This window comes from Oryx dammah, unplaced genomic scaffold (genome assembly GCF_014754425.2).
Source record: "Oryx dammah isolate SB20612 unplaced genomic scaffold, SCBI_Odam_1.1 HiC_scaffold_5, whole genome shotgun sequence".
Classification (NCBI taxonomy): Eukaryota; Metazoa; Chordata; class Mammalia; order Artiodactyla; family Bovidae; genus Oryx; species Oryx dammah.
Window position 1 is genome coordinate 93,439,255 of NW_024070189.1, and position 23,966 is coordinate 93,463,220.

Below are 23,966 nucleotides of genomic sequence, written 5' to 3' on the forward strand. Positions count from 1 at the left end.
GAGTTTCCAAATAAACATGGGCTTTTTCTGGAGTCTCTACATTAATATTCAGTTTGTTCAGTTTTTTTCCTCCAATAATGAACTTCTGAGAAATATTTTGGTATGTTACTTTTTCCCACATCCTCTCTCCTTTTATCCCCCTTGTGAATTTGAGAGTCAGCATCTCTAATTTCTAAAAATACTATGTTTCTATCTATGTCATACTGAGTTATTTGTCTTAAGCTCATTAAAATGTTTTAATCATGGATAAAGATGGTATTCTCTATTTAATCAGGAATTTTATTTCCTCTCAATGCTTTAGTTTTTCTTTTTCTCTGTTGTTCAGTTGCTATGTCTGATTTTTGGGGGCCCCATGGATTGCAGCACACTAGGCTTCCATGTCCTTCACCATTTTCTGGAGTTTGTTCAAATTCATGGGTCCATTGAGTCCACGATGCCATCCAACCATTTCCTCCTCTGCACTTTCCTTCTCTTTTTGCCTTCAACTTTTCCTAGCATCAGGGTCTTCTCCAGTGAGTCTGCTCTTTGCATCAGGTGACCAAGTATCAGAGCTTCGGCATCAATCCTTCCAATGAGTATTCAGGATCGATTTCCTTTAGGATTGACTGGTTGGATCTCCTTGCTGTCCAAGGGACTCTCAAGAGTCTTCTCCAGCACCACAATTCAAAAGCATCAATTCTTTGGCACTCAGTCTTCTTTCTGGTCCAACCTTACATGACTACTGGAAAAACGATAGCTTTGACTATATGAACCTTTTATTTTCAGAGCCATGTCTCTTTTTAATATGCTGTCTATGTTTATCATAGCTTTTCTTCCAAGAGACAAGCATCTTTTTAATTTCATGGCTGCAGTCACCATCCACAGTGGTTTTGGAGCCCAGTAAGATCTGCCACTGCTTCCACTTTTTTCCCTCTATTTGCCATGAAGTCATGAGACTGGAGGTCATGATCTTAGTTTTTTTAATGCTGAGTTTTAAACAGGGTTTTTCACTCATCTCTTTCACCCTCATCCAAAGGCTCTTCAGTTCCTCTTCAGTTTCTGATCAACCACCTCAGAAATGCATGTACTTTATTTACATTACATTAAAATACAAAAAGAAAGAAACGACAGAATTACCAAAAAGAATTTGTTAATCCACAACCATGGTAGAGAACTTTAATTCATATCTATTGGTAATTATGTTTAAGAGGGGGAAAACCTACAGATACATACTATTAATATATCTGAAAACATGTTTAGCTTAAGTTAATGAGATTGCACACTATGTCTGAAACTTAGAGAATACACAGGTGGCTCACTGGTGAAGAATCCACTTGGCAAGGCAAGAGACACAGAAGACTCCACTTTGATCCCTGGGTCGGGAAGACCCCTTGGAGAAGGGAAGAGCAACCCACTCCAGTATTCTTACCTGGGAAATCCCATAGACAAAGGAGCCTGGAGGGCTACAGTCCATGGGGTCGCAAAAAGAGTCAGTCACAACTGAGCACGTGCGTGCGCGCGTGCACACACACACACACACAGAGTTTTCAAATAATCTTGGAGCATTTATAAAATGACCAACTAAACACACACACACACAGTTTTCAAATAATCTTGGAGCATTTATAAAATGACCAACTAATAATATTATTCAGCAGGACATTAACAAAATACCACCTCAAAAACAAAAAAGAATCACTTGAGTCTCAACCACATAGGTTACTTCTAAATCATGTAAGTCTAGGAATAAGCAGCCTGTAGATGATAGAGCCAATCAGAGCCTCTTAGGGAGCCCACTCATTGTGATTTTTGCCATACTGTGGTCACTGTCATCATGATCAAAATGTAGTTCTTCCAACTCTACAGCTTGACTCCACCTTCACAAGGATGAACGGGTAAGATGAACAGGATATGGGTGAGGCAGACAAGCCAGACAATGATGTGTCCCCCTTGCTTCCCTCCGTGACTTCCACCTACTTCTCAGCCAGTAGAGCATGGGTTTCGGGGATGCCCTGTGGATTGACTGTTTTCAATACTATTCATCAACAAGTTGAAAAAAAGTTTAAAGAAAAAAATCTGCTTCTTTTAAGAAAATATAGGGGGAAATGGACATTGAGAAAGAGGCTAAAAATAACTTCCATACTAGGATAGAAAGATAAAAAAGAATCAGCATCATAAAATCCACTTAATAAAAATGCCATTAAATTAGGAAAAAGTATATAGCAATTTAGCTATTTAGCAATTGCTAAAAGGTGTTTAGCAATTATCCTAGCTTTTACTAGGATAAACTAAATCACTCAGGCAATAGTCAGAAATACCTTTATGAATATGCAGTGTATTAATAGTTTTAGAGTCAATGATGATAAATGTATTATATACAAAACTACAGAACATAACTTAAGGTATATTTTAGGGCACAGCTGCAGACACAAATGTTGCAACTTAATTAAAAAGACTGAAAATTAAAGAACTAGTTGCCCCACCCTAAGGATGAGACACTGAAAGGTAATCCCACACTTATAACATTTACACTTTTCATAACCATTTTAAAGTATTACACAGCCACTCAGAGAGAAGAGCTAAGGCAATCTCATGCTGAGTACCTTCTTGGGCTCCCCTCCTGCCCCTCCCAGGTGACTTCTCACAATTCAACAAAGACAGAAGTCATCAAAAGACTTTCCAAAATTAATCCACTCACAGGTTTCTGCATCCGGGAATTTCATACTTTTCCTAGTGTAAGAACTATCATTAAAGGCATTCCCTCCTTTATACTCACAAGTTTAAGGAATGTGGGAAACTGGAAGGTTTTCCAATACTGATGCCATTCAGTGGTTTGTTCTCTCCAGAATCAATCCTCATGTCTCTTAAAAACTGAGAGAACACTGAAGGCTTTCCCATAGTACTTGGTACTTGAAATTTCATCTTCTGTTAACAAAACACTGTGCTACAGGGTTTTCCACATTCCTTACATGAGTGTTCCTCTGTACTGATTTCTCACACATGTTCTAAGGGACATTTTAAGGGACAATTGTCCCTAAAGGCTTTTACATTCTGATGATGTTCACTGGATTTTCCCTTTAGTGTGAACTGCCACATGACTCCCTGGATATCACGACTGTTCCTCAGATTTATCCCCAATACATAACCTTTTGTGTACATTAGGGTGAGTTTGAGCTGAAAGTTTATCATGAAGCTTGGACTTATGAGGTTTTTTTCATGAGTCAATTTACACAGGAGTTACTGAGTATTACTTCATATTGAACAGACTGAAAGAAAGAGGGTCTCCTGAAGGCCCTCTTTCAGTGAATTCTCAGATGGTTCCCAACAATCTCTCTTTCCTGGTATTCACATTGAGCATGGTCTCTTCCCACAATGTATCAGGAGTGATCTGTGTGACCCTTAAAGTACTGAAGAAGTGAGGATATGTCCTTCTGGGACGAGGTCATAAAAGACACTGTAGCTTCTGCATTAGCTCTTCTTTAAATCCAATGCTTTGGGATGACCCTGATTCTACACCATAAAGATATTTAACCCTGTGGAGAATCCAATACGGTGAGTAAATGAAGGTTCCCTGCCAACAACCAGCTACTAACTTGCCAGGTGTGCCAGTGAGCCATTTTGGAAGTGGACTCTTTGGCAATAAAGTGGAGGATGGTAGCTCCTGCTGACATCTTGATTTCAACCTCATGAGATCCTAACCAGAACTACACAGATAAGCTGGTTCTGAATTCCTGATCTATAGATAATATATGTTTGCTGTTTAAAGCCACTATGTTTCAAGGGGAAATCTGTTATGCAGCAGCAGCTGACTCATACACCTAGTGTGAGTTGTCACAAGTTGTCTGAAAGATAAGAAATCAGTTACTGCATTCATATCCACCTGTTATGTATTCTCTTGTGCACAGAAAGGTAAGAATTAGTGGTGAAAGATTTTCCACAATGATTACATTCATAGGGTTTTTCTCCAGTGTGAGTTCTCACATGTTTCTTAACAGCTGAGAGATTATTAAACGCTTTCCCACAGTTACTGCATTCATAGGGTTTCTCACCAGTATGAATTCTCTTGTGAACAGTAAGAGAAAAGCTACTGCTGAAGGACTTTCCACACTGATTACACTCATAGGGTTTTTCTCCAGTATGAGTTCTCATATGCTGTGTCAGATATGAGCTCTTCCTAAAGGTTTTCCCACAGTCATTGCATTCATAAGGCTTCTCTCCTGTATGAATACTATTGTGCCCAGTAAGGGAGGACCTCGTGCTGAAGGCCTTGCCACACTGATTACATTCATGGTGATTCTCTCTCGTATGAATTCTCTTGTGGCTTTTGAGGTTACAACTAGTGCGGAAAACATGAAAACACTGGTTACATTCATAGGGTTTTTCTCCAGTGTGAATTCTCACATGCAGTCTAAGAGAGGAAGGATCATTGAAGGCTTTTCCACAGTCATTGCATTCATAGGGTTTCTCCCCATTATGTATTCTCTTATGAATAGTAAGATAAGATCTACTGCTGAAGGATTTTCCACACTGATTACAGTCATAGGGTTTTTCTCCAGTATGAATTCTTTTGTGCTGAGTAAGGTTAGATTTTGTGCTGAAGACTTTAAAACACTGATTACATTCATTGAGTTTCACTCCCAGATGACTTCTCTCCTGTTAAGAGATGAATGAAAACTATAATATTTTTTTAATATTCAATGCTGTTATACAAATTTTCTCTGCCAGGAATTCTGTAACATTATCATCATTGATGTTGTGGCTATCTATTTTAAATGCTTGTTAAATGGCTTCTGTCCAGTCTTCAGCCCAGTCTGAGTTTTTACAAGTTAAGAAAAGATAGACAGATGCATTGCCACAAGTCTTTATCATATTCACAGATAATTTTCTGATAAGTTTAAGACTATTTTATATTTTGACAGTCATATTTAAGGAGGTATTTACTTGTGGGAACTCTCAGCAAAGAAACAAGTCTGGAGCTAATTTATAATTTTCTCCAAATTCACAAGTGATTTATAGTATCTCTCCTGAGACACCATTATCTCATATGTTAATGACATTTCCCTATAATGACTCCCCTGATTATTTTGTTGCTTTTCTAACTTATGAAATTTTCCTACTGAGAAAAACCAGAAATTACCACATTGGTCTTACCGCTCTAACACCATTAGAATGTTCTTTTCTAAAAATATGCTTCTTTGGAGTTAACCATTTTGCTTTAAGTACCGTCTCCAAATCTAAAACAAATTGAAAAGAAATTTAAGTTAATGGTGAAAAAAAATATGAGTAAAGACAAACTGAGGGATTAGGGTTTTTGAGGAGGTTTTCAAGCAAAAGCATATGAGTATACAAATTATAGGTACTAAAAAAGGACTCTAAAAGCATTAGGATTGATCAGAGATTTACACTAGGAGGAATTATCAGGAAGGTAAAGTTCCAGGAAGGAATCAGAAAAAGAGCTCATATGAGACTTATTTAAAAAGGAAAAGGGACATTTTTTTCCCCTCTCTGAGTCCAAAGTAAATTCGGGAACACTGAACAGAGGGTTAAAGAGGAAAGAAAGAAGGTGCATGAGGAAGCTCACACCAAATCTCTGTGGCCATCTCTGTCAGAAAAGAGCACATTTTAGGTATGTCCTAATGCAACACTCCCATGCCCTGAATCACTGACTAGAGCTACACCTCAAAGACTATTCCTCATGTCCTCCTAGAGCTCACCTGGACAGGTGCCTGGGAGAATCCCACCTTCCTCTGCCATCACCTTGTCTTCTTGCTCCAACTGGGAGATCAGACTGCGTTTATCAACATGATACCCTATTCATGGAGAAAAGACATGTGCTATTGGGGGCTGTGCAAGTGACAAGCAACTCTATGAAACTGAAGCCAAGAATTCTAAAGATAGGGAACTGTGGCTTTTGGAGCAACGGAATAATTATATCTAAATTCTAATGACTATAGTAACTCTCAGGAAACAAAAGTACAAGCGATCTCGTTCAATATCCAGGATGACAGGGTACACACAGTGCCAAAGTCCATACCCGAGTTTAAATACACAATACAAAAGCTATAAAGCTTTTAACTACAGAAAATATTAAGTCAGGGGAAGGAATATTCAGCTCATAGGGAAGGCGCTAAATAGCTCTACGAGCATGGGGACCATATCTGTCTCCTTCATCACCATACTCCTACACCCCAGAAACAGAGACAAGCTTGAAGTCTTGTGAGAAAAAAACGACAATGAAAATCATGGAATATGGAAATTCAAAAGTCCCTCCCTCTACAGAAACAGTGAATAAACTGGAAAAACTATCAGAACAACTTTATCAGAACCCTGAAAACTTACCAAAAGACTATGGCAACCAGGAAAATGCTTAATCAAGGACAAAAAATAGCTGACATTTTTAAGTGACCCTTGACTCATCCTCTGTTCCGTGCTTTGGCTATGACATTGAAGACAATTCCTTGTACTAGAGAGAGCAGGATAGACCCTATTCTCAATACATTGTGGTGGTTTGTTTTGACCTTTCTGGTGGCTCCCTGAAGGACTGGCTCAAAGGGCTTGCCTTTACTTATCTAACCCCAAACTCTCCAAAGGTTGAGCTGGTTACACAGTAGGCTTGTGCTGAAGGCGTTAAAAAGGCAATATATATTAGCCACTACTGCCTGAGGCAAATGGAAACAGCAGAGAAAAGCAAAAGGCAAACCAAGAAGCCTAGAATAAAAGTATAACCTAAAATGTTTTGGGGAATTTTTATAAAGCTTTTTGAAAAGCTCCCTCATATTCCTTTGAATCTGGAAAGCCACATGCATACCAGGCTTGGACACATATTCAGAAAAGACATGAGAGGGCATTAAGTCCTCACCTATGACAGACCTTCAGGCTCAGCACAAGGAGGAAGTGAAAACTAAGACAAAGTTGTAAACTGCCTGAGTTTGAAGGTATGCCCCTGTATAGAGATTCTGACTAGGAGCTTATTTCTTTTTTGTTCCAACTGTCTAAGGAAATCTCTGATAAACCATTAGTTAACCATTAAGCTGGGGGTTCACTGGTGGCCAAAGAAAGGCAATGCCAAAGAATGCTCAAACTACCGCACAACTGCACTCATCTCACACGCTAGTAAACTAATGCTCAAAATTCTCCAAGCCAGGCTTCAGCAATACGTGAACCGCGAACTTCCAGATGTTCAAGCTGGTTTTAGAAAAGGCAGAGGAACCAGAGATCAAATTGCCAACATCCGCTGGGTTATCAAAAAAGCAAGAGAGTTCCAGAAAAATATCTATTTCTGCTTTATTGACTATGCCAAAGCCTTTGACTGTGTGGATCACAATAAACTGTGGAACATTCTGAAAGAGATGGGAATACCAGACCACCTGACCTGCCTCTTGAGAAACCTATATGCAGGTCAGGAAGCAACAGTCAGAACTGGACATGGAACAGCAGACTGGTTCCAAATAGAAAAAGGAGTACATCAAGGCTGTATATTGTCACCCTGCTTATTTAACTTATATGCAGAGTACATCAAGAGAAATGCTGGGCTGGAAGAAGCATAAGCTGGAATCAAGATTGCCGGAGAAATATCAATAACCTCAGATATGCAGATTATATCACCCTTATGGCAGAAAGTGAAGAGAAACTAAAAAGCCTCTTGATGAAAGTAAAAGCAGAGAGTGAAAAAGTTGGCTTAAGGCTCAACATTCAGAAAACGAAGATCATGGCATCTGGTCCCATCACTTCATGGGAAACAGATAGGGAAACAGTGGAAACAGTGTCAGACTTTATTTTTGGGGGCTCCAAAATTACTGCAGATGGTGACTGCAGCCATGAAATTAAAAGACGCTTACTCCTTGGAAGAAAAGTTATGACCAACCTAGATAGCATATTCAAAAGCAGAGACATTACTTTGCCAACAAAGGTCCATCTAGTCAAGGCTATGGTTTTTCCAGTGGTCATGTATGGATGTGAGAGTTGGACTGTGAAGAAAGCTGAGCGCCAAAGAATTGATGCTTTTGAACTGTGGTGTTGGAGAAGACTCTTGAGAGTCCCTTGGACTGCAAGGAGATCCAACCAGTCCATCCTAAAGGAGTCCAGTCCTGGGTGTTCATTGGAAGGACTGATGCTGAGGCTGAAACTCCAATACTCTGGCCACCTCATGTGAAGAGCTGACTCATTGGAAAAGACCCTGTTGCTGGGAGGGATTGGGTGCAAGAGGAGAAGGGGACGACAGAGGATGAGATGGCTGGATGGCATCACCGACTCGATGCACATGAGTCTGGGTGAACTCCGGGAGTTGGTGATGGACAGGGAAGCCTGGCGTGCTGTGATTCATGGGGTTGCAAAGAGTCAGACACGACTGAGCGACTGAACTGGACTGAACTCACTCTTGGCTCAGGGTAAAGAATCCACCTGTGAAGAGAGGAGCCAGAGGTTCGATCCCTAAGTCAGAAAGATCCCTTGGAGAAGGGAATAGCAACCCACCCTACTCTTCTTGCCTGGGAAATCCCATGGCCAGAGGAGCCTGCAATACTATAGTCTATGGGGTTGCAAAGAGTTGGACGTAGAAACTAAAACAACAACAACAACCATTAAGCTAACAGAACAGTTTTCAGTGGCCATGTACAACGAATACTGACATTACAAAAATGAGTTCAAAAAGATCACTAAACATGCATATCACACCAACTATAACAAACAATACCAACAAACTCTAGGGATGGAGAAAAGAAGTGATTCCAGAATTATGTTACAACATTCTAAATGTATAGTTTTCAACAACCAAAAAAAAACTATAAGGCAGGCAAATAAACAAAAGTATTTAGATAGCATATTAAAAAGCAGAGACGTTACTTTGTCAAGAAAGGTCCATCTCGTCAAGGCTATGGTTTTTCCAGTAGTCATGTATGGATGTGAGAGTTGAACTATAAAGAAAGCTGCTGCTGCTGCTGCTAAGTCACTTCAGCCGTGTCTGACTCTGTGTGACCTCATAGACGGCAGCCCACCAGGCTCCCCCGTCCCTGGGATTCTCCAGGCAAGAACACTGGAGTGAGCGCCGAAGAATTGATGCTTTTGAACTGTGGTGTTGGAGAAGACTCTTGAGAGTCCCTTGGACTGCAAGGAGATCCAACCAGTCCATCCTAAAGGAAATCAGACCTGAATATTCATTGGAAGGACTGATGCTAAAGCTGAAACTCCAATACTTTGGCCACCTGATGTGAGGAACTGACTCACTGGAAAAGACCCTGATGCTGGGAAAGACTGAGGGCAGGAGGAGAAGGGGACGACAGAGGATGAGATAGTTGGATGGCATCACCAACTCAATGGAGATGAGTTTGAGTAGACTCCGGGAGTTGGTGATGGACAGGGAGGCCTGGTGTGCTGTGATCCATGGGGTCATGAAGAGCTGGACACGACTGAGCGACTGAACTGAACTGATGGCCCATTACAGGAAAAAAAAAAAATTAGTAGAAACTATCCTTGAGGAAGCCCAAATTTGGGGCTTGGTGACTACACCAAGAATTTAAATTAACTATTTTAAATATGATCAAGGATCTAAAGGAAACCATAAAACCAAATTCTGATCAAAGAGAAAATATCTTAAAGAGAGAAATTATGAAACAAAACCACACATAAATTATAGAGTCGAAAAGCACAATAACTAAAATGAAAAATTCAGAAGAGGGGTTCAACAACAGACTTGAGCAAGGAGAAAGAATCAGTAACTAAGAAGATAGGACAATTTATACTACTCAGTCTGAAAAACAGAAGGACCGAAAAGAAACTAAATACGACCAGCACCTAAAAGACCCACAGGATACCAACATACACATAATAGGACTCTCTCAAATGAAGAAGAAAATGGACAGAACGGATATTTAAAGAAATAATGGCTAAGAATTTCCCCAAATTTGATGAGACATAATGTACACAACCAAGAAGCTTAACAAACTCAAGACAGGATAAACTCAAAGAATCAGAATCCATCCTAAGACACAATATAATTAAACTCTGAGAAGTCAAAGAGTATCCCTGACCGTAGCAAGAGAGAGGTGATTCAACACATACACAGAATCATTGGTAAGAGTAATAGCCAATTTTGGATGAGAAAGCATAGGCAACAGACATTGGAAGATATACCCAAGCTACTTTAAAAAAAAGTTAACCAAAGATTCTCTATGTAGCTAAACTGCCCTTCAAAAATAAATCAAGAAATTCCTATAAACAAAATCTGAATATTTGCCATTAACATATCTATCCTACAAGAAATGCTAACAGGAAATTTTTAAGCTTGAAATGAATGGGCAATGAGTACTGACTCAAATCCACACAAACATATGAAGAACACCAATAAAGGAAAATACACAGGTAAATATAAAAATAAAAAACAACTGTTTATTTTTGGATTGTTAATGCCTTGTTATTTTCGGCTGTGACTCCCTTTTTTTTCCAATATGATTTAAAAGAGAAATGCCTGTGTTAATGGGACACAAAGTATAAAGATATAATTTGTTATATATAAAAAAAAAGTATAAGGAGGGGTGCAGCTATACAGGAGCTAATCTTTTATATACTGAAATAAGTCAATATTAAGTCAGAACAGACTGTCTAAAATTAAAACTGGAATCCCTCCTACAACCACTAAGAAAATAACTAAAAAATAGAAACAAATGAAAAGGGAATCAAAATGGTCCACTAGAAAATAACTAACACAAAAGTAAACAATAATAGAGGAACAAAAATGATATACAGCATACAGAAGACAACAGAATGACACAACTAAGTCCTTCTTACAAGGAATTCCATTAAAGGTAAATGGATTAATCTGGCACAATTAAAAGGCAGATTTTAGCAGAACAGATAGGAAATAATCAATGATACATGATACATCTATAAGAGACTCACATTATATCTAAAGACACTAACAGGTTGAAAATCAACAAATGGAAAAACAAATTCCATACAAACAAGAGAGAAAAAAGGGAGAATGTTTTGCCTCACACTACTATGAGGCAAAATGGACTTTGAAACAAAAACTGTTACAAGACACAAAAAAAGATACTACAACATGATTAAGAGAACAATTAATAAGAAGATATGATAATTACAGACATATACTACCTAACAACTAAGGTCTAAAATGTATAAATTCAAAACTCACAGAATCGAAGGGAGAAACAGATCTACAATAATAGTTGCAGACTTCAATGCCCCACTTTTAATAATGGATAATGGGTAGAACAACCTGTTAAAAGATCAATAAGGAAACACAGGACTTAAACAATCCTATAAGCTTACTAGACCTCACGGACATAAAATGCTTTATTCAGCAACAGTATATTCAACAGAAGTGCATGTGAAAGATTCTCTGTAACAAAGCATACGTTAGTTCACAAAACCAGTCTACATAAATTTAAAAACAATAAAATCATATAAAGTATCTACTGGATCATGACAGAAGCAAATTAAAAGTAAGTAATAGAGAATATATATTGGAAATTTTAATATTAAGAGGACAATGCTAGGGCTTCCCAGGTGGCACTAGTGGCCAAGAACCCATCTGCCACTGCAAAAGTAAGAGAAGCGGGCTCGATCCCTGGGCCAGGAGGATCCCCTAGAGCAGGAGATGGAAACCTGCTCCAGCATGTTGGCCTGGAAAATTCCACGGACAGAGGAGCCTGGCAGGCTATACAGTCCATAGGGTCGCAAGGAGTTGGACACAACTGAGTGAGCACACACCCAAGATGAGAATACTAACCAAAATCATCTACAGACTCAATGAAATCAGCATCAAATTTCTAATGGCCTTTTTAAATAATAAATACGTAAATGGACAAGCTGATCCTAAAAGTCATACGGAATTGCCAAGGGATCCTGAATAGACAAAAAGCAATCTTGAAAAAGAACTAAATAGGAAGAATCCCATTTACTGACATTACCTCAAACTAACAGTAATGAAGACACTGTGGTACTGGCACAATGAGAGACCCATCAGGTTATGTCAGGTTTCCACAGGTTGACGGAAAATAACAGAGTACACAAGCTCACATGCTTATGGTCAAATAACTTTTGGCAACTGGGCCAAAACAGTTCAAAGGGGGAGGGAACAGTCTCTGCTACAAAGGTGATGGGACAACTGAATTAATATATGCAAAAGAATTAAGCTGACAATTCTCCAAGCCATATAAAAATTAACTCAAGATAGGTAGAAGATTTCATTGAAAAAGTAAAACTAGAACATTTTGGAGAAAAACACAGAGGCAAAATTTCAGGACCGTGGACCTGTCAATAACTAGGTATGATATCAAGAGCACAAGGAAAAAAGAAAAAAGTATATAAACGGGACTTCATCAAAATTAAAACTTGTGTATCAAAGGACACTATCAAGAAAATGAAAAGATATCACACAACGGGAGAAACCATTTACAAATAGGGTCTAGCATTCAGAATATAATAAACTTCCGAAACCCAAAACCAAAAAAATCAACGATTAAAAAATTGGCTTGAAAAGGCATCTCTCCAAAAATGATATACAGTCAACAATTACATGAAAAAATGTTCTGTTTCATTAGTAATTAGAGAAATGCAAATCAAAACATGTAACAGGAAATGGCAACCGACTCCAGGATTCTTGCCAAAAGTCCATGGGCAGAGGAGTCTGGCAGGCTACAGTTCATGGGAACAAAAAGAATCACACAACAGAACATGCACTCAAACCGACACAGGTGAGATACCACACTATACCCAAGATGATGGCTATCTTCAAAAAAGCAAATACTGGGGGAAGATACAGAGAAATTGGAACTTTCACACAGTGGTGCAGCTGCTGTAAAAAACAGGTTGGTGGTTCCTCAGAAAACTAAACATAGTAATATAAAACCCAAAATTCCACTCCTAGATATACACCAAAGAGGAACTGAAAATAGGTGTTTAGACAAATGCGTGTACACAAATATTCAAAGCAGCATTATTTAAACTAGCCAGTAAGTGGAAACTACCCAAATGTCTATTAACCAATGAATCAAAAAAACAAAATGTGGTATATCCATAAAGTGGATTATTCAGTCATAAAAAGGAATAAAGAACTTCTAAATGCTACAACACAGCTAAACCTTTAAATATTAAGTTGCCTGAAAGAAATGAGAAAGATGACATATTTCATAATTCCACTGATATGAAAATATTCCGAATAGGCAAATCCACAGAAACAGGAAGCAAATTAGTAGTGGCAGGCAGTGGGGGGGTGGGGTGGGGAAGATAACAGGTACTGATCAATTAATGGGTACAGGTTTCTTTTAAGGGTGATGAGAATGCTCTGAAATTAGTGTTGATGGCTGCACAACTCTGACTATATCAAAAGCCAAGCAATTACCTTCAATTAAAAAATTTTTTAATAAATTAAAAAAAACTTTTAATGATTAAATGGTAAATTTTATGTTATATGAATGATAGATACCTCAGTTTTTAAAAAGTCTTGTTACCTGAGTCATTAAATAAATGCAGGAATAATGTAGGGCTTACCAAGCCATGCCAGGTTCCTGCAGTTCTCCAGCATCACATCTCTGTACAGTTTTCGCTGAGAAGAGTCTAGCAGTGCCCACTCCTCCTGGGTGAACTCCACGGTCACGTCCTCGAAAGTCACCAAGTCCTAAACCACCATAAACACTGTGGCTTAACTAAGGACCATACCCACCAATGCTGAGAGAAGAAGAGCCAAGGACAACAAGAGTAGGAAGAAAGAGTCCAAGGCAGGAGCTGTACGGGCAGGGTTCTGAGCTCTGCTCTCGACTGCTCCTGGGTTTGGCCCTGGACACTCATCTCGTGTCTACTCATGCCCACCCCCAGGGCCACATGTGCCCCTAACACACAGGCAATTTTATTTTCCAGTGAGACTGTGACATCCTGCAATCGAATTCCCCTCAACCTCACAGGCTGGGCACAGGTCTAAGACACTGCCGAAATCAGAGAAGTACTTGGCAAGTGGATGAAAGGTGCCCCAGGGGCCACCAGCAACAGTCATGTGTTTCCTTAGCTTCCCCTTAAAACTCTCACTGAAGGGGGCTGGTGGGGAGGAGGGAAGGAGGGAAGGAATGGGAGTGTGGGATTAGCAGAGGCAAACTATTATATATAGGATGGATAAACCACAAGTCCTACTGTATAGCACAGGTAACTATATTCAATGTCCTGTGATAAACCATAATGGAAAGAATATGAAAAAAAAATCTATGTATGTATGTATAACTGAGTCACTTTGCTGTACAGCAGAAATTAACATTGTAAACCACTAACACCTCAGTAAAATTAAAAAACAAAATTCTCAGCAAAACATGGTGTAGACAGTGACCTTAGAGGAAGCTCGACATGGCAGTAAATGCTGACATGTGCTGACATTGTTTGGGTTGCCCCGAACCCTCCACCAGACACCTGAAAACCTGATCCAGCTCCAGGTCATTGAAGGGACAAGTCCAACTTTTGGTCAAAGGAATACGATCTGGAAACAGGAATGTCTGACTCACCTGTAACCAGTCTGTCAGGAAGCCATGGGCCAACCCTTCCTCCTCTGTGTATCCTTTCTGGTGAGGGGCTGTGTACAGGGATGACTGAGCTGGAGAAGAAGAAATATCCCAAGAACCCAGGCTTGCCCGCTGTTCTCATTCACAAATCTGGAGGCTTAGGCTTCCTCACATACTTGTAATTGACTGTATCCCCAACACACAGAGAGGACATACCGACACCCAAACACCCACACCCAGCTTCCCCCGGAGGTAGAACGGAGCTGTCTCATTCGGGGTCAGAAAATAGGGCCACAGGTCTTACACCACACTGGAGCACGAAAGGACTATTCCTGTTTTGCAGATGAAGAAACTGAACTGCCAAAGGATACCACTGTTACTAGCTCAAGTGTATACAAAGAATCAGAAGTATAATTCAAAAGCTCCCACACATTTGCAACACAGGTGACGTCTCCCCAGATTCACAAACCAGCTAAGTCCCAATCCCAAGCAGCAGAGAGTCAGGCCTCCGTGACCTTGGGGCTCCAAGGGTAACACTCACGCCGCATCTGCTCAGTCCCCTCCCTCCACCTGCTCTGTGGTGCATGAGACTCTAGCACCTGCTCAGTTCTAAGGGCTGACCCTCAAACTCACCACAAATGGAGGACAAGACCATGGTCGCCATCCTGCAATTCAGACAGTGATGTCTTCCTCAGCAACAGGGAGCTGGAGAACCAGGACGCCCCTCCTCTCGTCCCCACAGTGCACTCAGGACTGGGCTCTGGAATGAATGGGAAAATATGAAGTTGTCACAGTATCTCTCTCCAGGCTACTGAGGATGAGCCTTTCGTAGACTGTCCACCATATCCTCCATCAAAATGCAGTATGTGTTTGTACACACTGCTACCTTTAAAATGCACTGGCATGCACGTTCTTAACCACTGAGCCAGCAAGGAAGCCCAGCAAAGGATTACTGTTTCAGTTACTAAGGTTGGGGATGATTTGCCACACAGCGAGAGGTAACAAATACATCCTCACTTTCAGCAGATGGTCCTGCATCCTACTTCCTAGTCATCTTCGTGAGAAGGAATCTACCTTCCCATCTTGTCACCAAAACTGTGTCGGGCACCATGGTTTTCTCCCTCTCTGGTTATAAACGAGGACCTGGCTTCTCTACAATGCCGGGTGGGGCCGCTCTGTTCTGTGCTCCATCCCTTTTAGGAGTTGGACACCAGCAATTATCTCTACTTTGCCCTTCCTTTCAAGCTCTCTCACTCTACTGGACTCCCTCGCACCATTTAAACTCAATGCAGTGTTTTCAGTAGTGAGACACTACTATTCTAACCACAGAGTTTTCTTTCTAGTTACCACCCAGTCTCTCTCCCTCATCACAGCCAAAGTTTTTTTTTTTGTTTTCACTCTCTATTTCATTTCCTCATGTCCCACCCACTCTGAGACAGTTTTGTTCGGTTTCCACCACTACCTATTCAATTGGTAGAACTGCCACTGGTCTTATTTACAGAAAAAAAACAGAGATTGCAACTACAATGATACCATTTCTTATCTGTCAGACCAGCAAAGACACAGGGGACCACATCTTTCACTGCCAAGGTTGTACAGAAGAGCACTCTTATACACTGTTGGGGTACAAAGACAGCCCCTATGGCATGAAATCTGTCAACCGCAAGTGAAATGCAAAACATTTATCATATTCCTGTCAATCATACTACAAGGAATCTCCTCGAAAGACTGTTGTTGTTTAGTTGTTAACTCATGTCCGACTCTTTGCAACCCCATGGATTGTAGTCTGCTAGGCTCCTCCATGCAAGGGATTTCCCAGGCAAGAATACTGCAGTGGGTTGCCATTTCCTTCTCCAGGGGACCTTCCCGACCCAGGGATCGAACCCGTATCTCCTGCATTGGCTGGCAGATTTTATACCACTGAGCCACCAGGGAAGCCCCTGTCAACATCAGCAGTTTACATTTTCTATTTCTCTGATGACATACAAAATCTGAACAGACTGATCACTAGCAAGGAGACTGAATCAGTAATAAAAAAACCTCTCAGTAAATGAAAGCCCAGGACCAAGCAGCTGCACAGGTTAACTTTACCAAACATTCCAAGAAGAACTAACACCAACCCTTCTCAAACTCTTTCCAAAAATAGAAGAGGGGGGAATTCTTTCACAGTTCACAGGGAAAGTATTTCCCTGATACTGAAAACCAGACAAGGAAGCCACACAAAAAAGAAAATTACCGGTCAACAGCCCTGATGAACAGATGCAAAAATCTTCAACAAAATATTAACAAACCAAATTCAACAATAAATCATACACCATACATCACACACCATGATCAAGCAGGATTTATTCCTGGGATAAAGGGGTGGTTCAAATCAATCAATGTGGTATACCACATAAACAAAATAAGGGAAAAAAATCATAATTATCTCAACAGATGCAGAAAAAGTATTCAACAAAATTTAACACCCATTTATGATAAAAACTCTCCACAAAGCAGGTACAGAGGAAACATACCTCGAGATAATGAAGGCCATATACAATAAGCCCACAGCTAACATACTCAATGTGAAAAGCTGAAAGCTTTTCCTCTAAGATCAGGAACAGGCAAGGATGCCCACACTCTCACCACTTCTATTCAACACAGTACTGGAAGTCTCAGCTGGAGCAATCAGCCAAGAAAAAGAAATAAAAGGCATCTAAATTGGAAAGAAAAAAGTAAAACCTTTTCACTGTTTGCAGATGGCATGATTTTACATATAGAAAACCATAAAGATTTCATTAAAAAACTTATAACAATTGAATTCAGTAAAGTTGCAGGGTACAAAATCAATACACACAAAATCTGTTGTTTTCTTACACTAATAATGATCTATAAGAAAAATAAATTAAGAAAACAACCCCATTACACAATTGCATCAAAAAGAATAAAATACCTAGGAATTTAACCAAGGGTATGAAAGACCTATATACTGAAAACTATAAGCCACTGCTCTTGCACTTTTGTACAAATTTTAGGTGTTCTATTTCTGTAAGAAATACCACTGGATTTTTGATAGGGATTACTTTCAACCTGTATATTGTCTTGGGTACTATGGACATTTTAACAATATTAATTCTCTCAATCCATGCCTAGAGTCCTAATCCTAGTTTGAATCCAAAATATTCTGTGTCCTGGCAAAACCCTCATGCATGAGGGTTCAGTCACTCAGTCGTATCCAACTCTTTGCAACCCCATGGACTGTAGCCTGTGAGGTTCCTCTGTCCGTGGGATTTTCCAGGTAACCATACTGGAGTGGGTGAGTTGCCATTTCCTTCTCTAGGAAATCTTCCCGACCCAGGGACCAAACTTGGGTCTCTTGCATTGGCAGGGGGATTCTTTACCACTGAGCCACCTGGCAAGCCCGGCAAACCCTTCAGTCGAATAAAAGAGGATAGTTGGTTACCATAAATTGCGCACTCAAAGCATATCTACTGCATGACAAGCAAGCATTCCTCTTAAGAATGTTACAGAAAAGACAGAATGAAAAAGGCACACACACAAACACAAACAATTAGTGAAAACCAACAATATAAGATTACTCTGCAAAATGATTGTCTGCAATATAAATCACCAGACCGTATTTCAGAAACAGTTAAAAAATTAAAGTTAATTCTTATTAGAAAGCAAGGTGTAGAGTATAATCTGCAGAAACTACTGCCCTACCCTTCTATCTACAAGCTGTTGCTCAGTATTCCTCGAACTGATTTTTAAATCTCATGAAGATAAAACAAACAAAACACAAAATAAAACCAAACACTTGCTCAAAAGACATTTGGTTGCTGGTTAATTCAATTTTGAATTTCTGTTGCCAATATAAAAAAGTACAAATTACTTTTTCCCCCATGCACCCTGTTTTGAATCTTTGTGAAAGATTTATAGGGTTTAGAAGTCAAACTGAACCAGGCCTGAGGAATGTTGCTGAGCAGTCCTGTTAGTCTTTAGTGGGATGACTTTTGGTACTACAGATACACATATATATTTATACTTAAATATATAAAATATACTTAAAATATATAAAATCCTAAAATTTTCAGTATTATGGAATGCAAGTAAATCTATATTTGTTACTTATGTATAGTTATTTACATGTTTGTTTAATGTGCATTTGCACATAACTGTATTTACACCACACTTCTTACTATCTTTCCCTTGAATATGCTAAGTCTCTTCAGTCGTGTTGGACTCTGTGCGACCCCATAGACGGCAGCCCACCAGGCTCCCCCATCCCTGGGATCCTCCAGGCAAGTACACTGGAGTGGATTGCCATTTCCTTCTCCAATGCATGAAAGTGAAAAGTGAAAGTGAAGTCGCTCAGTCGTGTCCGACTCTACCGACCCCATGGACTACAGCCTACTAGGCTCCTCTGTCCATGGGATTTTCCAGGCAAGAGTACTGGAGCGGGGTGCCATCACCTTCTCCCTCCCTTGGATATAATCCCCATCAAACAATTTTTTTTTTTTAAGATACTCGCACTTTCAGTGACTCCTTGTGTTTACAACCTGAGCACAGGAAAGGCCTATTAGCAGTTCTGCATAGCTGAGGCTGCTGGAAATTGTTTTTACAAGATCCACATGGTACTCACCCGGTCACGCAGAAATCCACGTGTCAATGAGGACAGGTGAACCTTGAGACTGGTTTCAACTCAGACTTGAACTCGAGATAATTTACTTGTCTGTTGGGGGGTGGGGGGAGAAAAAGGATACAAAGATTGCTTTTGAGATTTTTGGGGGGACATAATACAACTGCTGGATGGAAGGGCCACACCATTCACTCTTCTTTGTATTAATATTTACTGTACCGATTTAACATGTAATTGCAGGTTACGACTAGATTTTCTTGATTCTTGTCCAGCCATCCGCCCTCTGAGTAGGAGGAAGCGGCTTCACGCGGTGTGCATTCATTCAACCTGCTCAACTCTTTTAACTGGATAGTGACTGTCTTTTTGTGATTCCAGACACTTTGAACAAGACTCGTCATTCAAGGGCACTAAAAGTGTCTCCGCTAACCTTTTAAGTTCATTCAGGGCTTTGAAGATTTTAAGACCCTAGAACAGGGTTTGCAAACCTCAGCACTATTGATAATGCTTTGTCACGGGGGCTATTTAGTGCACTGTAGGATGTCCAATAGCATCCCTGGCTTCCACCCACTTGAAGCCAGTAACAGCCCCTCCCATTTGTAACAACCAAAACAATGCCTCCAGACGACTAATGTCCCCTAGGAGGCAAAAAACACACCGGGGTAAGGTGGGGGGGAGATGGGGAATTCTGAGAAGGGGACAGCGGTGCCCAGAGCTAGGAGGAAACCGAGGCTATGCGCCGACCTGCCGGAACAGCCTGAGGCCCCAGGGCTGGAAACGCGGCTCACGGGAAAGGGGGAGGAACGCTGTCCGTGACCGGGGTGCCCCAAACTCATGCCCCTTCCTAGACTCCTACGGGAGCCCAGGAGTGCCGGCAGCCCACAGAGTCCTGCCTCTTGCAATGATGCCGAACATACCACGTGAATCCAATCCCCCAGCGGAGAAGACCGTACCCACAGTTCAGCGAGCCGCCCCGCTATTTCTTCCTCTGTACCATCGACGCTGACGCTTCCGCTTCCGGTCTTAGACTGGAGCAGGGGCTTCGGTTTCCGGCATCTAGCCGCCGCGGACAGTGGGGCCCTGCAGGGTTGAGCCGGCGGGCGCCTGCGGCCTTGCACCCAAGCCTCGGACGAGGCATTCTCGCTTGCGTAGTGAGTCCATGGGTGGGCCGTACTGTGGGTCAGAGCCAGGGACTGAAACCGGCTCTAGGGGCGGGGCTGTGGGCGGGTACCAGCTTGTGGGCGGAACCAAGCCTGGAGGGCTCGGTTGTGGGCGGACACCCGTCCTGTGAGGGGACTAAGGACGGGGCTTTGACTGGGTACGGATCTGAGGGGCGGTGCTAGAGTCTCACAGCCTAACGCTGGGCAGAGACTAGTGCCAGGGCCGGGGATAAAGACGGGCCGGAGAGCGGGAGAAGGCGGCTCCAGGGACCGGATTGAAGGCGGCGGGTTGGCGGGGGTGTGTGGGAGAGTGGTGGGACAGTCCATGCATTCCCCAGGCTGTACAGGTTGCGGGGTGCGGGTGGCGGATGGAGTTCCTGGTTGCTGAGTGATAAAGAATCCACCTGTCAATAAAGGAGAGGCTGGTTCGATCCCTGGGCAGGGAAGATGCCCTGGAGTAGGAAATGGCAACCCCTTCCAGTATTCTTGCCTGGGAAATCCCATGGACAGAGGAGACTAACGGGCAAAAGAGAGAAATATGACAACCACTAAACAACAACAAGTAGATGAAAGCTAAACAAACAGCTTTTCTTCAGTCCTTTCCTCATGTTCGGGAACCTCACACAGCCCAACAAAACCACATGCCATATTTAGGTTTGTTTTTTTTTTAACGGCCGTCCTTAAGTTTTTTCATAAAATTTGATCGTATATTCACTTTTCTCTTTAACTTGCTATCACAAACCAGTAGATAGGGATCTAACGCTATTTTATTTTAATTTTTTGTGGGAGAGGGGGCTAGGTCATAGATACACATATAGAAATCTTCAAACAGTGGTACAGTCAGGAAAAGGTTCTGTCTCATACCATCTCGCAGTCCTTTTACCCAGATAAAACCATAATTTTCTTCTCTAACCATCCAGATACAGTGTACCTAAGTATGTCTGTGTATGTGTTTGTACAGTTCCAAGAGGGAAGTCCCTAAGCAGGAACTGAGGCTGATAAATTGCATCTGGATTTACTGAAAAGAGGTTTAAATTTATACTGGAGAAAGATAAACCAGTGATGAATTCTTAGAAATTAAACAAACAAGAGAAATTTACCGTTTAGATAATCCAAAGAAAAAAATGAGAAAGAAAATGTAATCATAATATCTAGATCAGATTCAAGTCCTAGAATGGTAAACATCTATGTAATAAAACAATAGTTTGGTTCAGTCGCTCAGTCATGTCCGACTCTTTGCGACCCCATGAACTGCAGCACGCCAGGCCTCCCTGTCCATCACCAACTCCTGGAGTTCACTCAAACTCACATCCGTCGAGTCAGGGATGCCATCCAGCCATCTCATCCTCTGTCGTCTCCTTCTCCTGCCCCCAATCCCTCCCAGCATCAGAGTCTTTTCCAATGAGTCAGCTGTTCGCATGATGTGGCCAGAGTACTGGAGCTTCAGCTTTAGCATCATTCTTTCCAAAGAAATCCCAGGGCTGATCTCCTTCAGAATGGACTGGTTGGATCTCCTTGCAGTCCAAGGGACTCTCAAGAGTCTTCTCCAACACCACAGTTCAAAAGCATCAATTCTTCGGCGCTCAGCTTTCTTCACAGTCCAACTCTCACATCCATACATGACCACAGGAAAAACCATAGCCTTGACTAGACGGACCTTAGTAGGCAAAGTAATGTCTGTGTTTTTGAATATGCTATCTAGGTTGGTCATAACTTTTCTTCCAAGGAGTAAGCGTCTTTTAATTTCATGGCTGCAGTCACCATCTGCAGTGATTTTGGAGCCCCCCAAAATAAAGTCTGACACTGTTTCCACTGTTTCCCCATCTATTTCCCATGAACTGATGGGACCAGATGCCATGATCTTCATTTTCTGAATGTTTCTTTAAGCCAACTTTTTCACTCTCCTCTTGCACTTTCATCAAGAGGCTTTTTAGTTCCTCTTCACTTTCTGCCATAAGGGTGGTGTCATCTGCATATCTGAGGTTATTGATATTTCTCCCGGCAATCTTGATTCCGGCTTGTGCTTCTTCCAGCCCAGCGTTTCTCATGATGTACTCTGCATAGAAGTTAAATAAGCAGGGTGACAATATACAGCCTTGATGTACTCCTTTTCCTATTTGGAACCAGTCTGTTGTTCCACGTCCAGTTCTAACTGTTGCTTCCTGACCTGCATATAGGTTTCTCAAGAGGCAGGTCAGGTGGTCTGGTATTCCCATCTCTTTCAGAATTTTCCACAGTTTATTGTGATCCACACAAAGGCTTTGGCATAGTCAATAAAGCAGAAATAGATGTTTTTCTGGAACTCTCTTCCTTTTTCCATGATCCAGTGGATGTTGGCAATTTGATCTCTGGTTCCTCTGCCTTTTCTAAAACCAGCTTGAACGTTAGCTGGTTCATCATAAATTGACTTTCAATTTATCCTAACTTATTATATAATTATAAGGGGAATTACATTTTAACATAGCAAGAAAAGTACATGCTAATTTTCTCAGAGAAGATTATTAGAAAAAAATCAAAAGCTGAAAAATGAAAAAGCCATATAAGTAGCTAATTTAGAAATACAGAATTACAACCAGAAAAACAAGAAGTTCTTTGTGGAAGTCAGAATAAAGACTGGGTAAGTAGCTTATCATAAAGCTTAAAGTTTTGTTTGAGCTATAGGTGTATGCTGCTGCTCCTGCTGCTAAGTCTCTTCAGTCGTGTCCGACTCTGTGCGACCCCGTAGACGGCAGCCCACCAGGCTTCCCCGTCCCTGGGATTCTTCAGGCAAGAACACTGGAGTGGGTTGCCATTTCCTTCTCCAATGCATGAAAGTGAAAAGTTAAAGTAAAGTCGCTCAGTCGTGTCCGACTCTTAGCGACCCCATGGACTGCAGCCTACCAGGCTCCTCTGTCCATGGATTTATATATACATACAAACACACACACAGAAACCTGAATTTTTATTCCAAAGAGATCATCAAACTTGGTAGAATTTATTTTAAAAAAGATCTCTTTGCAAAAATAGAATTTAAGAATTACAGACTTCAAGCATTAAAAAAAAAAAAATGGTAATCACCCTGGTGGGAAAATGAATAGCACATTACATTGCACAATACATTACAAGCATTTTCTGTACATTGTTGTTTAAGTCACTAAGTTGTGTCTGACACTTTGTGTCCCCATGGACTGTAGCCCTCCAGGCTCCTCGGTCCGTGGGATTTCCCAGGCAAGAATACTGGAGTGGGTTACCATTTCCTTCTTCAGGAGAATCTTCCTGATGGAAGGATTAAACCTGTGTCTCCTGCATTGGCAGGCGAGTTCTTTACCACTGAAGCCACTTAATGTACTTTACTTCGGAGTATTTTTACAGCAACCCATAAGGAAGATACTATTATCTATCTACATTTTACAGATGAAGAAATCAACTGGAGCATATTGCTAAAATGTAAATATTTCATTAGCATTTTCAATAGTTATTTTATTTCAAAATCATTATTGAACTTTATTTTCATTACTAAAATAATATCTCATTATAGCAAGTAAAAAAATATGTAGAAAACAGTTTAATAAAACTGCAGTTTTCTTCTGATATAGTTAAATATATCAATCACTTTATTTATTGGATATCTGTCTCAAATCTAGGAAGGTACTTCCTATCCTAGAGGTTTATACAAAACTTTACTAAATACTCAAGTATCAGGAATCCCATATTATGCAAGCTTCCTGA

The 23,966-nt window shown here is 40.9% G+C and overlaps 1 protein-coding gene across 2 annotated transcripts; it reads right to left on the reverse strand.

Annotated features, from left to right (window-relative positions):
• Positions 1 to 2,284: 2,284 nt before the first annotated feature.
• ZNF557 (zinc finger protein 557) lies at positions 2,285 to 20,268 on the reverse strand. Of its 2 annotated transcripts, none has more exons than XM_040240611.1 (8): positions 20,052 to 20,268; positions 19,105 to 19,194; positions 15,114 to 15,240; positions 14,484 to 14,572; positions 13,489 to 13,615; positions 5,694 to 5,789; positions 5,131 to 5,213; positions 2,285 to 4,632 (listed from the first exon to the last, which is right to left on the reverse strand). In XM_040240611.1, the coding sequence occupies exons 3-8, from the start codon at positions 15,142 to 15,144 to the stop codon at positions 3,850 to 3,852; spliced, it is 1,209 nt and encodes a 402-aa protein (XP_040096545.1). In that variant the 5' UTR covers positions 15,145 to 15,240; positions 19,105 to 19,194; positions 20,052 to 20,268; the 3' UTR covers positions 2,285 to 3,849. The 2 variants fall into 2 exon arrangements, with proteins under 2 accessions (XP_040096545.1, XP_040096544.1); XM_040240610.1 differs by having other exon boundaries at positions 20,016 to 20,268.
• Between the last annotated feature and the right edge of the window lie 3,698 nt (positions 20,269 to 23,966).

What these genes read in the sequence shown, in the direction of transcription:
- ZNF557 (XM_040240611.1), bottom strand. Translation starts at nt 15,144, where the DNA reads ATGGCGACCATGGTCTTGTCCTCCATTTGTG. An exon ending in GGTCTTGTCCTCCATTTGTG is followed by an intron (nt 14,573 to 15,113) that starts GTGAGTTTGAGG and finishes CTTCTTCTCCAG; the next exon opens with CTCAGTCATCCCTGTACACA. An exon ending in TCTCCCAGGCACCTGTCCAG is followed by an intron (nt 5,214 to 5,693) that starts GTGAGCTCTAGG and finishes AATTTGTTTTAG; the next exon opens with ATTTGGAGACGGTACTTAAA.